Here is a 17882-nt window from a genome sequence, read left to right as displayed (position 1 = left end):
GCGCTGTTAGGACAGGACTAAGGAATAGAAATGACAGCTAGGACGAGCGATGAACTTCTACTAAAAGTTTTATTGGGGCATTTTTAAAGCGATTGACTTTTAACGGAAATTCTGCGGTCTTCCCGTTTTTCGTAATTCTTAGTCCTGTCCGAATTGCCCTGCGACGTTTAACCTGTACAGGCTTGTTCTGTTCCCACGCTCTTACAGTGTGTTGATCACTTAAGCCCCATGGGGGGTGCTCACGCAAAAGTCGTATTTCATTTCAAATTGGCATGCTTACGCTAGGGTTTTATTTCCAAAGCCGCTCATAATTTAGTCTTGCCTGAGCTCGACGTCTCCTGAATAACGGCCAACGTGCCCTGCGCATGCTTGTGCTTAGCTATCTATTGCTGCGCACGCTATAGCGTATTGGACTATTCTTGGATGCCTACATCGAGGTGGCCATGCGGTGCATTGTAAACGCGATATTTGGGAGGCTTGATGCAAAGCTGCCCTACTTACGTTCTAAAACAACAGTGACGTGTCCTCCCGTTGTGCCACCGCTGTTATGCGGGAGAAAAAGATTTGGCCCAGTGCTTCAAATATTCTAGTTTTAACTTCTATGAACACACCAGCACCAGAAATGTAGTTTCAGCTACACGTGTGCATTCTGGTTTCTTTGGTTAAGTCAAAACTAACAATATGAGATTGAAAGAATAAAACAGCAGGGGTCCTTATTGAGTAAAGCTCGCAATCGGCATTCTTTCCGCGCAGATCACTTAGGAACGTGAAGGTTATTGAAGTTTAAATTGACCGAGTCTTAACGCTGCTATATCATTTGTAGGGTTCGAGATATTTGCGATCACTGTTTCGCTCCCACGTTCGACTGCTGTGATTAGCTCACACGCCCACTACGGAAATCAGCACGCCATGAACAATTTTCTTAAGACTACTTCCTGCTTAGCGCCGTCGTTGCCGATGTGGAACCCTCACTTTCGCCTCGGCACGATTGGCTAATCTTAAATTTAACTCTCTAACAGAGAACGTCGCCGCCAATTCCCCAAGTTAATTAGACATCAACAGTCTAAATGTATAACCTGTATCTTGTGCTGCGTAATCATTGAAACTTCAAATGCGGCGCTGCTCTTCCTTGGAGTGACTAGCTGAAAGGCTGGCGCAGTAGCACCAATGTGACAACGTTTATTATAGTTTCCAAGGCGTGCAACGCCAGCCCCATTAAAATTATCTTGTGTTAAGCCACGTTGGCTACATCAATAGTGTACAACATGAATTTAAGAGTGCATTTGGAGTGTTTTTATTCGAACGATTCCCACATCTTGGCTCGCTCTTGAGGAGTGGATCCCACAATCCGAGCGAAACACGGCAGCTGGCTGCTGATCCGCTCGTAGTACGACGCCAGCTTTGAGAACTTTGTCTTGTCCACAACTGGAAGCTAGGAAAATATGTGTTATCAGAACAAAAAACGCAGCAAAAGGATAATTCAATGCACTGAACGTTTTCGAACGAATATAACTCGAAACAGCTGCTGTTTTAAATTTGTTTGGCACTCTACGAGTGCTCGCACAACAAACAGCGTATTACGTGGTGGAGTTAAGGTAGTGTGTGAGCCGTATGTTTCTTCTAGGCATCCTTGTTGCAGAAAGCGGGAAAAAACATTGATACTGTGATGAGCCAAATTACGCCCAAAAGACGACATACTCGCGTTTTACTCGCATGAGTTTTTCATGGGCAGGTACTATTATGGTGTGATATACGTATGAGGTGCTGAAGACTTCCATTGAAGGCCCGGGCCAGGTTGACGATCACGTGAGGATTCCTTGAAATCGTGGAGTTCCAAGCCTAAACAAATCCCGCAATGATACCTTGCCAAGCCATCCTTCAACAGCACGGCAGTCTTCAACAGCACGGCATCGGGGGAACAGCAAGAAGTGTTGAGCTCTTGCAACGGCTCGCAAAGAAGGTATACAGGTGTCGCTTATTGGGTTTTTTTTTTAACATACTCCTTGCATTTGTTAGTGCAAACGTAGATATGTGGTTATCTTCATCAGCGAATTTGAAACGCACATATAGAATGTAGAGCAACGAATTGTTGTTGCCTCTGTGGTTGTCCTTGCCGTTTGTGAATACGTTTCTTTAATTTTTTTCCTTTTCACAACCGGGCTTTCTACCCTTCTCGTAATAGTATCGCGATGCTTAACCTTAGTGTCTGCCCTCCTCTTAAGGTTTTTACCGGTTAGCACCCCTGAAATGCACACCCGTAAACAACGGCTTATCACACCAGAAAAAAAACGAAAAGAAAGTAAAGCAAGCTCAAGTTCGCTCCAATAACCCTTCTTCCTTGAAGAAACCTGCGTCGCCCGTGAGTAAGTGACCATACACTACCATAATTGCCCAATCTACAAAAGCCAATTTACATATGTCATAAATTTTAACTTTTTTCATCGCCAGTAAAACCACATCCCTGTTTGTGGCGATGTATCTGTACATAACTTACAGAAGCAACGTTGTTGTAATTCGAATACACACCGTATCGGTTTTTGTGAGGAATGAGAGAAAAACAGGTTTATAAAAAGCGGGCAAAGTGCGCCATGTCCTAGCTTATGGTGCGCGAGAACGGTGGGGGAGGTAAAATAGAATTGGGTATATTAGAATTTTGCGTTTTTGACAACTGGAGGAACTTGAAGTGTGGGGAAGAGTCTGAGGATCAGTACAGCGAGACAGCAGAGCGTGTTACGTTAAATGGAGGCAGAAGACTATCGTTATTCCGCAACGTTTGCCGCGTGACAAGCAGGTACGCGTCCAATTTGTTTTTTTAGCAGGCAAACATGTACACTTCATTAACATGTCGCATTTTCTAGCGCAACGAACGGCGCTGCGGACCGGTGATAAGTCATTGGAGTGAATCGTAATGGTGGCAGTAACGGGAAATCTTTCGGGCCACCCTTATCTAAACAGATGCTGAAGACGTTCCTCTTAATGTGTAATAAAGGATGAAGTTGCAGCACTGCTAATAAAACGACAATTGAATGTTCCAAGCATTAGATTATTCGTCTATATAACAACGTGCTGTGCCAATTCATGTGCGTTGCCCTTAAATGCCTACTGCCAACCGTTTTCTCAAGAATACTTACCGGAATAAAGCACATCATTACTGAGACCAGTCGGATGTCGGCCAATGTTAATGTCTCTCCGACGGCGAAGGTCTTATCGCGAACAAGTTCCTCTAGTGGTGTCAATATTTTCTTTTCAAATTCAGTCAAACCAGGTACGCGAAGTGTCTTCTTCTGAAGAGTGGCTGTAAACTAATTAAGATTAGGAAACTCCATCAGACGCCACCATTTCCGACTTCCGAAATATTCGTCGGAAATATGAATGCAGACAAACCTTTTAGCTGGTAAAGGATTGTAAGGTTTATACGTGAAGGTTTTAAAGCTCTTTATTTGGTTTCTTAGAAATTGGGCCAAACAATTTCGTTCCTTAGAAAACACACTTTTTGCAATAATAGAACTTTTTGAGTATAAACACGGGTAGATGGACACTGAAGGGACACACACACTGTATTAAAAAGATTGCCAACTTTTTCCATTTTGAATGTCTTCTATTTAAACATCTTCTTCATTTAGGGGTGGTGCATTTTCAACTACGCCGCAGCAAAAACAGTAGTTATATTTTATGCACACAATTTACATCTTCTTACGTCGCTTTATTTTTATCAAGCAGTGTTTTGGTCCACAGACTCGTGCTGTACGCCTTTTTTTTTTCAGAAAAATCAAAGAAGAATTAGAGTATGCATCCCATGCTTCTATCCAGGCGTGTTTTACGAATATTTATTGAGCATTTTGGCCAGCTATAGCAAACGTGCGATAACATTATTCCTGTTTCTCAGCTGTCTCTCTGTCTCTCAGCTGCGACTCTGTGTCTCAGTTGCGGCGCACATACAATGGCTTGAAAACCTTCATCCCAATGCTTTCTCATACTTGTTTTCTTGAAAAAAAAGACGGTTTAATACGTCTTGATAGTCAATAAACGAAGATTGCCTCTTCACTGATTAAAACTGCATAGAAAGAAATGATACATACAAAACGTTTTTCTGCGAACAAAAGATCCCATTCATAAATCCCTCTCGTCGACGGAGAAAACATTGCGAGCCCACATCTCAGAGGAAGTCGCGTCCACTAGCGCCTTCCCATTCTCAGTGTGATAATTTTCAATCCAGCAGCTTTCGTTCATTCATACTTTTTCCTCGGTGCCCTCTTTATATTTTTAAAACTAACGCAACTAATCAAACTAAAATTGTAGTTCAGGTACATGTACCACAGCCGAGAAGCCGTGCATATTCTCACTTCAAGCAGTGTCAACGAGCTCGCCAGTGTGTTAAATTTTGCAAAAGTACCGCAAGAATGTACTGCCTGTATGAACTGTGCCGTCTCGTTTAGGAGGGCAGCTATGCCGCAAAAAAGAATGTCAAGTGTCGCACGGCGTTTTGGCGGGAGCTAAGACGGGACGGCGAAGTGGGCGCCAGGTTTTAGTCACAGGCTCATGGCTAACAGAACCCCACGTGAACAAATCCGTCAGAGTATCTCACACGGTTCACGCCCGTGTGCCTTTCCGTGTGCGTGACATCCTTTGTCGGAGCTTACGGTGTGATGCCAGTCCTCTTCATTCCGCTTTGCTCTGCCCTACCTCCTCGAGTGTTGGGTAATAACGGCGGACCCCAGCATTTGGAGCCTTAAAATGCCTATCTCCCTGTCCCACCCAGACGTGCCAAATGGTAACCGGACAATACGGCGATAGTGTCCTTCTGCCCTCTTTAGCGGTACTGAAGAAGTGCAGCTTGCTGGGCCAGTTGGTACATTTTGAAGGTGAAAAAACCAGCGAAAAAGACGGAAGACGTAGAAGAGACGAGACAACACACACGCTAGACTAGCAACTGAAAATTTAATTGAAAAACAGAAACAACCAGAGAACGACCAAGCCTACGCATGCGCAACAAGTACGCACGTTCTGATAAAACGCTATCGAAATACACTTTTTTCCGCTCAGCTTTGTAGGAACGCGATCTCTTTATCGCTGAGGGAGATGGAAGAAACACTCACGCAATTTCCTTCTTCCTGTTGGCTGATGTAGAGCGATTCAATTATTTCCCTCTCTGTTTTAGTCCTGCCTCTTCCCAGAATCGTCACTCTTTCAAACAAAGCCTCACATTTGCCCTGACGTTTGCACTGACGACAGTGATAGGAAAGATGACCGGCTCCTTGCCCTCTGATCAACGCGCAGTGCTCTCGTAACCGGTCGTTGATGCATCGACCTGTTTGGCCTATATATACCTTACCACACGTCAACGGAATGTTGTAAATGACTCTTTCGTCACACTTTACGAATTGCTTTTCATGCTTCGTTTTACACGCACCTCTCTTTTTTCCCGCATTTTCAATGCGCGTGCACAACCCAGACAGCTTACATGGCGCGGAAAACACTAATCGCACACCATGCCGCGAAGCAATTTTCTTTAAGTTGTGTGACACTTTATGAAGGTAGGGCATCACTTGAAATTTTCTTTTTTCTTTGTTTTCATCAGGCCTTTGTTCACTTTTCTGTTGCCTTTTAAGCTTAACATGGAGGCACTCGGCGACTGCCGTAAGCACTGTGCTGGGAAACCCCGCTGCATTTAGCCTCTGAGCCTGACAGTCCAGGCTTTCCTGGATTGCGTGGACACAGCTTTTTTGGAGTGCACTGCGGAATACAAGAAGGTAACCGAGGCGGCAAAAACGGAGAGTTGCAAAGGATCGTAAAGTATTTCGTGGATCACAACCTGACGTTGCTGACGTCTGACAAAGAAGGAGGTTTCGTAGTGCTCCCAAACGAGACTTTTGGTGAAAAAGCGTCGGCAGCCATTCGTAAACATTTTAAGCCTGCGGGGATTTTACCAAAGAAGGCAAAGACGTCTGCTGTCAAGAAACTGAACGAGTTGAACCTGGAAAGTCTGGCAAAAGCTGTAAAGAATAGTGATGGTTTAGAACTGAAAGTCTTTTTCGCTGCGAAGACACATAAAATAAACTGCCCGCTTCGAGCGATAGTTACTGAAGATGGATCATGGCAGAAGATACTCGGACGGTTTCTGCAGCGCCAACTCAACTCCCTGAAGCCACATGACCCTTTTGAAACCCGTAGCTCTATGGACATGGTTTCATCGTTACAAGAAGGTCTGCCAGGGGCTACTACTGCCTTGTCAGTGGACATCGAAGACTTGTTTTACTCTGTGCCCCATGACGAACTGTTCTCTGCCATTCGTGAACTGATTGATGAAACGGGTGTGGTCAAGTTTCAAAATGAGTGCGGTGTCAGTGCTGATGCTTTCCTTGAGTTGGTGGCTTTGTACCTCTCGTCGACTGTAGTTCAATTTCGTGACCGCACTTTCATTCAAAAGACAGGAATCTGTATTGGTTCTGCCGTGGCCCCTGTATTGTGCAAGATTTTCCTGTCTAAGTTCGATCAAAAGCTTAAGGGAGTCACAGAAAGTGACGTCAGAGTGCTTCGCATGTTTCGTTACGTGGATGATTTTTTAGTAGTGTTAAAACTTTCGCCCTCTGACTGCCCGAAACAAGCGGCTGAAGACATTTTAAAGCATTTTAAGGCGTGCTCCGAAACCCTAAATTTTACCTTTGAACTTGCTGAGAATAAAACCATTAGGTTTTTAGATTTAACGCTAACTTTTAAAGACGACAGCCACGTTTGCTGGATCTACTCACCTAGGACTAAGAAGGCGCTGCTTCCGTTTGATTCGAGTCACTCCAAATTGGTAAAAAGAGGCATAGCCACATTATGTTTTCGCAGTGCACTCAAAAAAGCTGTGTCCACGCAATCCAGGAAAGCCTGGACTGTCAGGCTCAGAGGCTAAATGCAGCGGGGTTTCCCAGCACAGTGCTTACGGCAGTCGCTGAGTGCCTCCATGTTAAGCTTAAAAGGCAACAGAAAAGTGAACAAAGGCCTGATGAAAACAAAGAAAAAAGAAAATTTCAAGTGATGCCCTACCTTCATCAAGTGTCACACAACTTAAAGAAAATTGCTTCGCGGCATGGTGTGCGATTAGTGTTTTCCGCGCCATGTAAGCTGTCTGGGTTGTGCACGCGCATTGAAAATGCGGGAAAAAAGAGAGGTGCGTGTAAAACGAAGCATGAAAAGCAATTCGTAAAGTGTGACGAAAGAGTCATTTACAACATTCCGTTGACGTGTGGTAAGGTATATATAGGCCAAACAGGTCGATGCATCAACGACCGGTTACGAGAGCACTGCGCGTTGATCAGAGGGCAAGGAGCCGGTCATCTTTCCTATCACTGTCGTCAGTGCAAACGTCAGGGCAAATGTGAGGCTTTGTTTGAAAGAGTGACGATTCTGGGAAGAGGCAGGACTAAAACAGAGAGGGAAATAATTGAATCGCTCTACATCAGCCAACAGGAAGAAGGAAATTGCGTGAGTGTTTCTTCCATCTCCCTCAGCGATAAAGAGATCGCGTTCCTACAAAGCTGAGCGGAAAAAAGTGTATTTCGATAGCGTTTTATCAGAACGTGCGTACTTGTTGCGCATGCGTAGGCTTGGTCGTTCTCTGGTTGTTTCTGTTTTTCAATTAAATTTTCAGTTGCAAGTCCAGCGTGTGTGTTGTCTCGTCTCTTCTACGTCTTCCGTCTTTTTCGCTGGTTTTTTCACCTTCTTTAGCGGTGCGCCTCCAAAGGCCTTTAATTTTGAAGCAGCTTGAATGGCGCTCATCATAGCTGTCGCCTAACTTGCAAATAAGAGTGGGCAGTAGCTGGCGGCGTCGTGTTTGTCGCTTACAGAAGGTGACGAACTAGCCACTTTTTTATATTTTTCTGTTTCGGACTGAGATGACTAAACGTGAATTCATTTGTTAGGTTTTTATCATAGTTCATTTCAGTCGACCGACCGCTACACAACGTGTACAACCAAACAGTGCAGAGCTCTCCGTAATTGAAAAGAGCGCGGTATGCTTAATGATGCACAGGAGTGCTCTTTCCTCAACTTACGTAGAAGGGAGGCTGTTTGTTGTGCAATATAAAGAGAAGTAATTGACGTGGTGAGTATGCGAACATGCAAAACTGAAATGACATATTCTGCGAGTGCGAGATCTCAAACAAATGCAGGAACTGAACTCCGTTTCTTCCTTTTGTGCGCGGGATTGTGCTTAGTGAATACCTAACGCCCGAGCAATAGATAATTTTATTTGAGCTATCTGATAATTGAAATGTCATAGCGCTGCTCCGACATGAAATACCTCACGAAAAGCATTCTGAAATGAGGGAGTTATTCCTAAAGAGTTTTTTTTTTCTTAAGAGCAGTGTAGGCGATATTATCAATGTGGCAGGAGTTTTCAGCTAACGCAATACCATGTCTAGAAATGATTCCAAATTTTGAAAAGACATGTCTATAACCTAAAAAAACTCAGCCAGCTTGCACAACAGCGAAAGCCTGATGCCACAGCAGAGCTGTGTATGTATGACTACGTCAAACTAGACGAGCGCAATATAAGTCCCTGAGAACTATTTAGCCTGCGTATATATGTATATAGCACTCGTCACCAGAAAGCCAATTCAAACGCAAAGTATATAAGTCCTGGCACGTCTTGCACACTTTCATCTTTTTGTGATCCTCAACGGACGGGAAGGCTTCGCGTAAAACTTGCAAGGCCACCTCGTTCTGCACAACGTTGCGCAAGAAGCCCATGGTAGACAGGTTCACGTCGAACCAAAGCTGGTCGCAGACACGGCAGCTGTGCCAGAACTCGATGTCTAGGAATTCTCACTGAAAGCAGCTGTTCGTCCAACCCAAAGATCGGTGGACCTGACGCCGAAAGTTCTTCATGGCTCGGTAGGCGGGATCTTGTTGGTGACGCTGTTTGCTCAAACTCACGCTTGCACACACCCGTTCAGGGTCCTCGGCTCCTGGTCACCGATTACATTCTTGCCCTCGCAGCGCAGGGCGCGTCCAGATAAGCCGACTTTTCTCGGGGCGTCCGGATCTTTTTTGGTCAACCGGTCCAACCCGTCCCGTCCGGACCTTTTGCACACTTTCCGAACCAGAACAGCTGGATAGTGGGCACAGGTTCCGGACCACAAATGGTTAGTGGGGCATGTGACGCCAGGAGCAGACGAGAGGTGGCACGCGCATTTCTGTTCATTGACGGCGCAACCAATTTTCGCTTGTGATTATATGCTCTTTCTTCATTCAATAGCTTAAGTTTGTAATTTGCAGTTCTTTGTAGCCGGCGCGTTAGCCCTCCTTACGCCCGATTCTTGGCCAATTTCCCACGTGGTGCATGCCATGTTACAAGGAACATCACGAGACGCACGCTCACGCACGCTCTGCCTTTACTTTGTATTTTTCTGCCTATGAACGGCGCATCCAAGGGCTTAAACAGCTCTGCTGTTAAAACTCGCCACTTCAAAAATGTTTCTCCTCGATCTTAAACCTGCAATGAGTCTAAATGGTCAAAAACAATTAAGGCCCTATTCTCGACGCCGTAAATTCATCGTGAACTGCGAATTCTCCGGAAGCTTTGCCTCATCGTCTTTCACTTTTGGTCACGTGCTTCCGGTTGGCAAAGCGGTGTGCGTACTTTCGTCATTTTGACGTTCCATGACTCTTACGGCTACCAGTTCTAAAGTTTGCCTTCTTTCTCTGTGCTGAATCTGCATAAGTCTTGGCAACAATAAAAAGTTCCGCCTGCATGCAGTGTAGGTTTCCGTTTGTATAGAGCGCAGCGTGTTTCTTGAAAAAAAAGCTTACTTACGGAATGCTAAAATCTAGCAGCCCTTCTCCGCGCGTTCTCAGTTTATTTACTGTCTACCCCCAGATGGCCAAATACTGGTACGATTATTTAGGACGCAGAGCACTCATTGTCAATTCTTTACACTTCGTAATAAACTCCGGAGCGATAATCTTGTGTGCCGGCTTTTAAAATCTCTCCCGAAACTGCTTGCCGCTGAAAAGTGATGTGAAAGCTAGCACAATCAGTGAAATGTCATATCGGCACTTCTACAGCTATTGGCCGCTTCAGCTAGGTGTGATTGCCTATTATTTGGGCATTTGACCTAAGAAACCACTTTCCCAAGCATTCAGAAATATTTATCCTTGCACCACTCACAATGTAAGACGATGCCACCGGTTGTATAAAGCTCGCAACCAGAGATAACATTTGGTCCACAAGGGCTCTTTTTTGGACATCCTTTGGATAGAGATCACTTGATGGGGCGTACTTGTTGAGCAAGTAGTAGCATATTGCCAACCTGGCAGAGCAAAGCATTCGCACAAAAACGCATAAGGCCACTGTAGTTTTTTCTTCCCACGCTCACACCAGCGCCATGAACAGAGGGTACGTGTTTAATGGTTCAAGTGACGGCAAGTTCATGCTAACCATTTTTCGTGAGGGGCATGCAGGGCTTATTTTATTGTGAATGATAAAGGATATCTTGGATTTCCAGAAAGGATTCCAAGAAAGGGAATCCTTTCTAGAAATTCAAGCTGCCAACCAACACCAGCTTTCCCTGTGTTTACGTTATCCTCCGCTGATTTACAGGGTATTATGTTGCCATATCTGTAACCGCATTATAGATTTCCTGTGAACAATGCCTTAGGTTAACGCACATGCTTAATATACCACTGTAGAATTTTGCCCTTGTCGAACATAAAAAATTCCCACAAAAAGACGGGACGAGTAATAATTAGTTGATAATATCATTAAAAAAATTTCCGCTCTCGTTCCCCTAAAATTGCGTAGCATGGGGGAATACTTTCTATAGTTCCCTGGCTTCTAAACGAACCACTACAGGTTAAGTTACTGTCACGACAGAATGGCACTGTATAATTTTCTTGCCGAATCGTGTCAGTTTTTTGCCCTGTTTCACCGCAGTTGCGCTTCCACACGCAACCATGTACATAGTACTCATATTTCAGCAAAAAAAGCCAACTAGACAAAAGCACAAACGCTACTTGTGTGACGTCATGCAAGCCCACAAGGATTTATTCGACTAGGGAAGGAACGCGGGAAGAGGGAAAATGTATTAGGGATATTTTTTGAAAAATTCTATCTAAGATAAGCAGCGTTCGGTGCATTTACCTCACACCCTTGTAACTGATTGCTAGGTAGGCTTTTATACTGTGTTTTAACAGTGGTTATGGGATTAAAACAGCGCCCAAATTTGCTCTGAAATCTCCTAACGGGTTTTGATAACTCTTTCAACACAGAAATACCACAGATACGGTGTAATGCTCACCTGTCGTAAAGTACAAGTCCGTCATCGTCCATCACTGGGACTGTTTGTAGAGGGCTTATCTGAAACGGCCAATGAAGCAAAATCAATTCACTGCGAAATCCGTGCTCTCTACCGACATATCGGTGTAGTTTAGGTATCACTGTTTTTGTCGAAGTGCTATTGTTCACTGCTAAGTACACACGAAACAGGGCTAAAATCACAATATGCATCATTTATTTACATAACTATACAAAAAGGAGTCGATTTCAATTTGTACAAAATCAAAAGGTAGCAGTGTATGACAATGAACCCAGCTTACCGCCATTGTTATGACTGTTATTTTTTTTTAATTAAATGTTACCGTTTTTGAAATGTTAGAGAAGAGAGTAGTGAAAAAAGCGGCACCAGGGTCCAAAGCGACAACTTCTGGAACATGTGTAAGATGCCTTACATATTCGGCTGTCAGGACGGCTGTATTCTCCACCTCTCTCGCAGACATTTATGGTAAAGAAATTGCATCTACGGTTGAGGGTAGTAGCCATGGCACCTCCGACAACTCTGGGGGAAGGAGACCTTCCATTAGACCCTTGAATTGTGACTAAAGCGTCTACAGCCTTCCAAGAGCACTGCACCGGTGGTAAACTTTCTTGTGCTACCTTCTGAGCAACCAAAATCGAGGCTACCAAACACGAAGCCCTTGATATGCATATGGCCAAATAATTATGATGTTCGGGTCTCATTTCGCTGAATGCAGAAGGCACCACAAGCTGTCTGGAATGAAAGTATAGCACAGAACAAATTTTAGGCTGTATTTGAAATGCACGTAGCGCTTTCTGAAATATTATCAAATTGGAGAAAACTCGCCTCTAGTTGAGTTCGAGTCTGCGACCTCCGAAATATTATTTATTCGCTTTGTACACTCATCTAAACGGGCCCTTCATTTTTGCTTGCAATGAGCTATATACATGTCGCAGACGAGAGTTCTGGTAATGTTGCTACACTAGAATGCATAAGAAGGTTTGTCTTCAGTAGCCGAATGCAAATTACCACTAATATTCTACTGGTTTACTAATACCTGTGAATACAGAAGACAAAGGACAACACAATCTCTGTCTGTCTCTACCTTTATATATATATATATATATATATATATATATATATATATATATATATACAAGAGAAGAAAAACTTCGAACAAGGTACAAGCACGATTGTGGCCTACGTTTCAGCAAAGAGAACTTGCTTTCCTATATATATATATATATATATATATATATATATATATATATATATATATATATATATATATATATATATATATATATATATATATATATATATATATATATATATATATATATATATATATATATATATATATATATATATATATATATATATATATACATCTATTTATATATTGTGAGCGTGTATTGGTGTCTTGGTTGCATCAGAGGACTCATGGAATGAATAATTGGTATTTGCTAGTGGGACCAATCGCTCACCTGTACATAGCCATTATAATCATCATTTGTGGATAATCATCATCGTCGGGGCTCGTTCTGCATAGTCACCGAGTTCTCTGCGAGCTGAGTAAAGACGCGTGCCTTAGAATTACCGTTGCCTAGTTCCAGTCTACTTTCGTCTTACAATATATATATTTTTTCACCTCTTTCTTTCTGACTCAAAAAATTCTTCATCTGTTTCTATGACCCACCACAACCTCCCCTTTGCTTTCCGAGGTTTTCTTGACTGCCAATTCTTATTTTCTATATATGTGTGTGTGTGTGTGTGTGTGTGTGTGTGTGTGTGTGTGTGTGTGTGTGTGTGTGTGTGTGTGTGTGTGTGTGTGTGTGTGTGTGTGTGTGTGTGTGTGTGTGTGTGTGTGTGTGTGTGTGTGTGTGTGTGTGTGTGTGTGTGTGTGTTGTTTCGAGTATAATAATCACATACTCAGGTAAGATGAGGCCATCAGGGTAGTGCTATGCGCAGGGATTAGCCATATGGATAAGTAGTTCGATCTACCCGTCAGGGCATGCACTCACTCCGGTGACAGAGGGACAAGACGCACTGCAGAAGGCGCTTTTGCGCGTGGTGAGATCGGCCATCGCCTTGACACTGAAAGCTACACTCGTCTCACCGCTCGCCGCTAAATAAATCCTCTGAACGATCTAGCGAGCCTCGACTATCTCCTTTACGATATATATATATATATATATATATATATATATATATATATATATATATATATATATATATATCACTTGCACCACTTAATGATGGTAAGATGATGATTATGAAATGTACCCGCCATTATCATCGCAATCGTATGTATGTAATATGGTACTTCGAGATTTCTACGCACATTAACGATCCCCACATGGTCGAAATTACTCCAGAGCCCTCCGCTGCAGCCGCCTCAAGCCTGGGTGCAGAATTCGGCGCGTGCACCATTATCTGAATCTGATTCTGATTTTGAGGGAATTCCGTTTGGCCTCATTTTCAGTACTAATGAATTATATATATTTATGACCTCTGCCTTCAAGTGACGATTTCTTCGTCCTTAAGAAACGTAAATTATTAGAAGAGCTTCTTTTTCCATGAGTCGTCAGCGTTTCCTACTGGATGAAGTAGCAATACTGAGACAGAAACTCACGTGCATTTGACAAGCCGCTGATAGAAAATCTGCCGAAGCGGTCACTGAAGACTACAGCATTTTTTTCATGCTCAAAAAAGCACGCAAAGCATTTAACGCTAGGTGAACATCCAGAAGCATATCCATTCCCTGAGCATAGGCTATCCCTCACATTAAACAATGATGGTTGGTAGGCTCCGTCCTTCTCTTTGAAAATATAGATTATTCCTGTGTATATATTTAAATATATTTGCGTGTACACGGCGTTCACAGTCAAAAGTTTAAAAATGGACTAAAAACACGGATGACGCAACCGCCGCTGGTGCTTGTAGTGCGCCTGTGATCCTATGGTGAGGATTTGAAGGAATGATTGGAAAGTATGGAAGTAAGGCACGTCGGCGCCAACAATGATGCCGTAAGAGTTTAGCCACAAAATGATTTTAAGAGAAAAGGTAGAGGCAACACAAAAGAAACCTCAAATGATAATGTCACTGGCAATTGAACTTCGGGGAGTAGGGCGAGCTTAGCACCCCCCCCCTCGTTGTTGTCGGCGCATATGACGCCACCGTAAACTTAAGGAGAGCGACCTCAGCCGGGTAGTGGAAGCTTTCATTGTAAGCCGAATCACGTATGCCCCTTCATATTTGCTCGTCGAAAGAGATGAACAAGGGAAAATTGACTGCAGAATACGCAAAGCATACAAACGTGCCTCTGGCATTCCCATTACGGCATCCGCCGAACCTTTGATGACTGTAGGTATCCATAATACCTTGATGGAACTTGTGGAAGCGCAGCGCACAGACAAATACCAGCGATTATCTAGCCGTCACACAGGACGCCATATACCGCAGAAACTAGCCCTTCCGTACGCCATCCAACATGGAACCAAGACTTCGCTCCTTCCGCACCTTCAAAAGACCATCTACGTGTCCCCCATAGCCAGAAACAGGCCCCCGGTACACATCAAGAGAGAGGCCTTGATATGGGAGAGGCCTTCGCCCTGCAGTGGGCGTAGATAGGCTGATGATGATGATGACACCATCAGATCGCCCTCATGCCCGTGCGTCTGCACTTCACAAGCGTTTTCGAGATGACCCTGACGCATGTATGTCGACAGCGCTGACTATGACCCTACGTGCGCCATGGCCATCGTGCCAGTATATTCTAAAGACAACTTTACAACTAACAACTTTACAACTAAAGACATCTTTACACGAATAACGCTGAGGAAGGAGAAGAGGCAGCCATCGCGCTTGCCATCGCCTTCACAACGGCTAAAACCATCGTGAGCGGCTCCAAAACAGCTGTTTCGAATCTACGAAATCTCCAATCCAGCCCTAGGAATCTTACGCTCGATAAAGGCCACTCATATGCGCAACGTGCGAATAACCTGGACACCAGCCCATGCAACTCTCCCAGGCAACAAGCTAGCACATGAGGCGGCCCGAGGTTTCAGCTTCCGGGATTCCCCTGACGCCGCTGCTGTCTCGGCCCAGGGGGCTAGGGACAGGCTTGTGACCTCCCGGGACATCATTCTAAACTATCGCATGGAGCGTCAGAAATATCCCGCAGCGCCTCCCACGCTCAACAGACATCAATCTGTAGGCTGGCGTCAACTACAGCCTAATGCCTACCCCAATCCCTGCAATATTCAGCCACACTTGTCCCGAATGATCAATGGAAGGGGTGCAGCTGCAACAAGCTACACTCATCCACATGTTTTGGGCTTGTGATGCTCCGCCACAAACTCTACGAGCGCACTCCCGCATTACCAGTGCGGAGCACTGACAGACTTTTTTCCTTTTCTCCGATCCCGTAATAGAGGTCAAGGTCGTCCAACTGGCCGAAGATGGCTCGTGCCCAAGACCTGCAGGCCGCCCTCTGAGGGGGTGGAATCCTGGCAGACTCGCTCTTCCCTTTCTCTTTTCACCCAGTTCTGGGCAAAATGAAGTTATTATCATCAGCAACAGCAGCAGCACGCATCGTTATTGGCCAATATCTTCCCTGGGGGCGTTGAATGGGGAGGGAGTTCCGCTGACGTCACCAGAAAATAAGAAGTGGTAAATCAGACGGACGTAAGCTAACCGGTTCGGTCATTGTCCAGGGCCAGTCCACTTGAGTGCGAATGTAAGCCTTGGAGACAGTTGAAGAAGACAAGGACAGCAATACCGCTTAGCGCTAGGAATGCTTCAAACATAAGTTCCAAGCTAATACCAATCATGCTACCAGGGCTCGCTGCAAAGGACGAGGAAGAGGAAGCGAAAAACCCTAGAAAGACGACAACAATATGTCCCGCTTGGCAGAATCTGATTCTCTGAATATGATTCTCTGCCCTGACGCCGTCTACGGGGCAGATTGTATTGTGAATCAGCTATGAGCAGTTGATGGCTACCTTCACAGAGACTGGTTAGCCTACATGAAAGGGCATGTAACAATGCCAAACACCCAATGAAAAATTTGGTGTGTTTTGGGCTACGTGCATTTAATAGGAATTTTGCTGACAGGGCTCGGTTGTTTATGCGACGCTCGGGCATTCTCGATTCCAAAATTAGGCTGGTTAAGAGAAGTGTAGCCTCGGGCATTTTGAACTAAGCGAGTTACAGAGGATCGAAACAGCACAAGCAACATGGATTAACAGTAATGTGAAGTAATTATAGCAAATGTGAGAAGGGCACTCTTGCACGTTCACTTTTCAGTATTACCATTCAAATTATTCCAACAGATCACAGCTGCGGAAATCTATTAGCCCTGCTTAAGTTTGTTCATATCAAGGAGTCGGTGAATTTTTAGTAGCCTAAAAAGTGCAACAAGAGAAATTTTTACCTTACTCGAGGTAACCGGTCAGAACGGAATCGAAAATATTATGATGGTGCGCTATCACCCTCCTTTCCTTCGTACAAAAATAAACAAGTAGGCAAAACGTCACGGTTTAATGCGTTCAATAAAAATTAATTTGATTCTTTCCGCAGCAAATCGCAGGAAAGAAGGTCGCTTACCTTAGAAAACTCTGGTGTCTTGTGCTCTTCCTTATAGTAATCCAGCACTTTCAGGTTTAGCTCAACGCCGATGTGCTCAGCAAGCATTCTTATAAATTGGCAGTGCTCGCTTTCAAGGAATACATACAAATCAATTGCCATTTTTTTTCTGGTTTTCGGAGGCGATACGGGGCACTGCTGCAAATATGGGGCGAGCACGACGGAGCGTCGTCTTTGATATGACGGATTCCAAACCACTCTGCTAACAGCTGTGGCAATGCAGGCAGCCCGGCGGACGTATAGCAAAGCCATCTGTTGCCAGCTGTTCACAGAGTAGAAGTGCACTGAACCTGAATATTTTCTGTTGTAGCGAGCCGTACTTCGCTGCCTTTTATACCCGCAGGAAAGTCCATTTTCCTAAAAGCTGAATGGCCCTTGCTCAATTCAAAAGGGACGACATCAGCTTATGCGTGCAGATATTTCGCGAAAACTCGAAATGACTTATGCGAATTTATTTAAAGAACGTATCATCAAGAGAAATGCAAACAGGAAACGCGGACTTCGACTGAGAAGGTACGTGCATACAAAACCACCACAGTCCGTGTAATCACCTGCCGTTGAATTGTGTCACCAAAAAACATTAGCCACTTATATAGTAATTTGTGATTTTATTTTAAACGAGCAGAAACCAGCTATGGGTTTCGCTGAATACACGATGCACAATGCCCTTTTCCATCCAGTCTGCCTGCACACACGGGGTCACAGCGCTTCCTACGTGGTCGTACATGACAGCCGAACTTCTGTCCCCTAAGTTCTTTGCGTTTCGTGGCGCGCTGCAGTGGCCATAGTCATTTATACCTAGCTAATATATCATTGCGGCGAGTGAGCGAAAGTGTTGTATGCAATTTGACGGTGAGTAAGATTCGACGGCCGCGCGTTTTCTTTTCAACATTTTATTTTCACGTGCGCTTTGAAATGGCATAATTGTAAGGTCTTGAGAAGCCTAATCCA

General features: G+C 44.3%; 1 protein-coding gene across 1 annotated transcript; it reads right to left on the bottom strand.

The window, feature by feature from the left end:
- Positions 1-1282: 1282 nt before the first annotated feature.
- Positions 1283-17116, bottom strand: LOC144145141 (glutathione S-transferase 1-like). Its single transcript, XM_077676647.1, has 5 exons — positions 16893-17116; positions 11286-11344; positions 10157-10298; positions 3132-3302; positions 1283-1432 (listed from the first exon to the last, which is right to left on the bottom strand). The coding sequence occupies exons 1-5, from the start codon at positions 17031-17033 to the stop codon at positions 1295-1297; spliced, it is 651 nt and encodes a 216-aa protein (XP_077532773.1). The 5' UTR covers positions 17034-17116; the 3' UTR covers positions 1283-1294.
- Between the last annotated feature and the right edge of the window lie 766 nt (positions 17117-17882).

This window comes from Haemaphysalis longicornis, unplaced genomic scaffold (assembly GCF_048455015.1).
Source record: "Haemaphysalis longicornis isolate Haplotype H1 unplaced genomic scaffold, Haemaphysalis longicornis Haplotype H1 scaffold_7, whole genome shotgun sequence".
NCBI classification, from domain to species: Eukaryota; Metazoa; Arthropoda; class Arachnida; order Ixodida; family Ixodidae; genus Haemaphysalis; species Haemaphysalis longicornis.
Note: the sequence above shows the minus strand (reverse complement) of the source record. Positions and strands in the feature narration are given on the sequence as shown.

What these genes read in the sequence shown, in the direction of transcription:
- LOC144145141 (XM_077676647.1), bottom strand. Translation starts at nt 17,033, where the DNA reads ATGGCAATTGATTTGTATGTATTCCTTGAAAGCGAGCACTGCCAATTT. An exon ending in CGGTGGCATCGTCTTACATT is followed by an intron (nt 3,303 to 10,156) that starts GTGAGTGGTGCA and finishes AATCTTAATTAG; the next exon opens with TTTACAGCCACTCTTCAGAA. An exon ending in TAATGATGTGCTTTATTCCG is followed by an intron (nt 1,433 to 3,131) that starts GTAAGTATTCTT and finishes ATATTTTCCTAG; the next exon opens with CTTCCAGTTGTGGACAAGAC.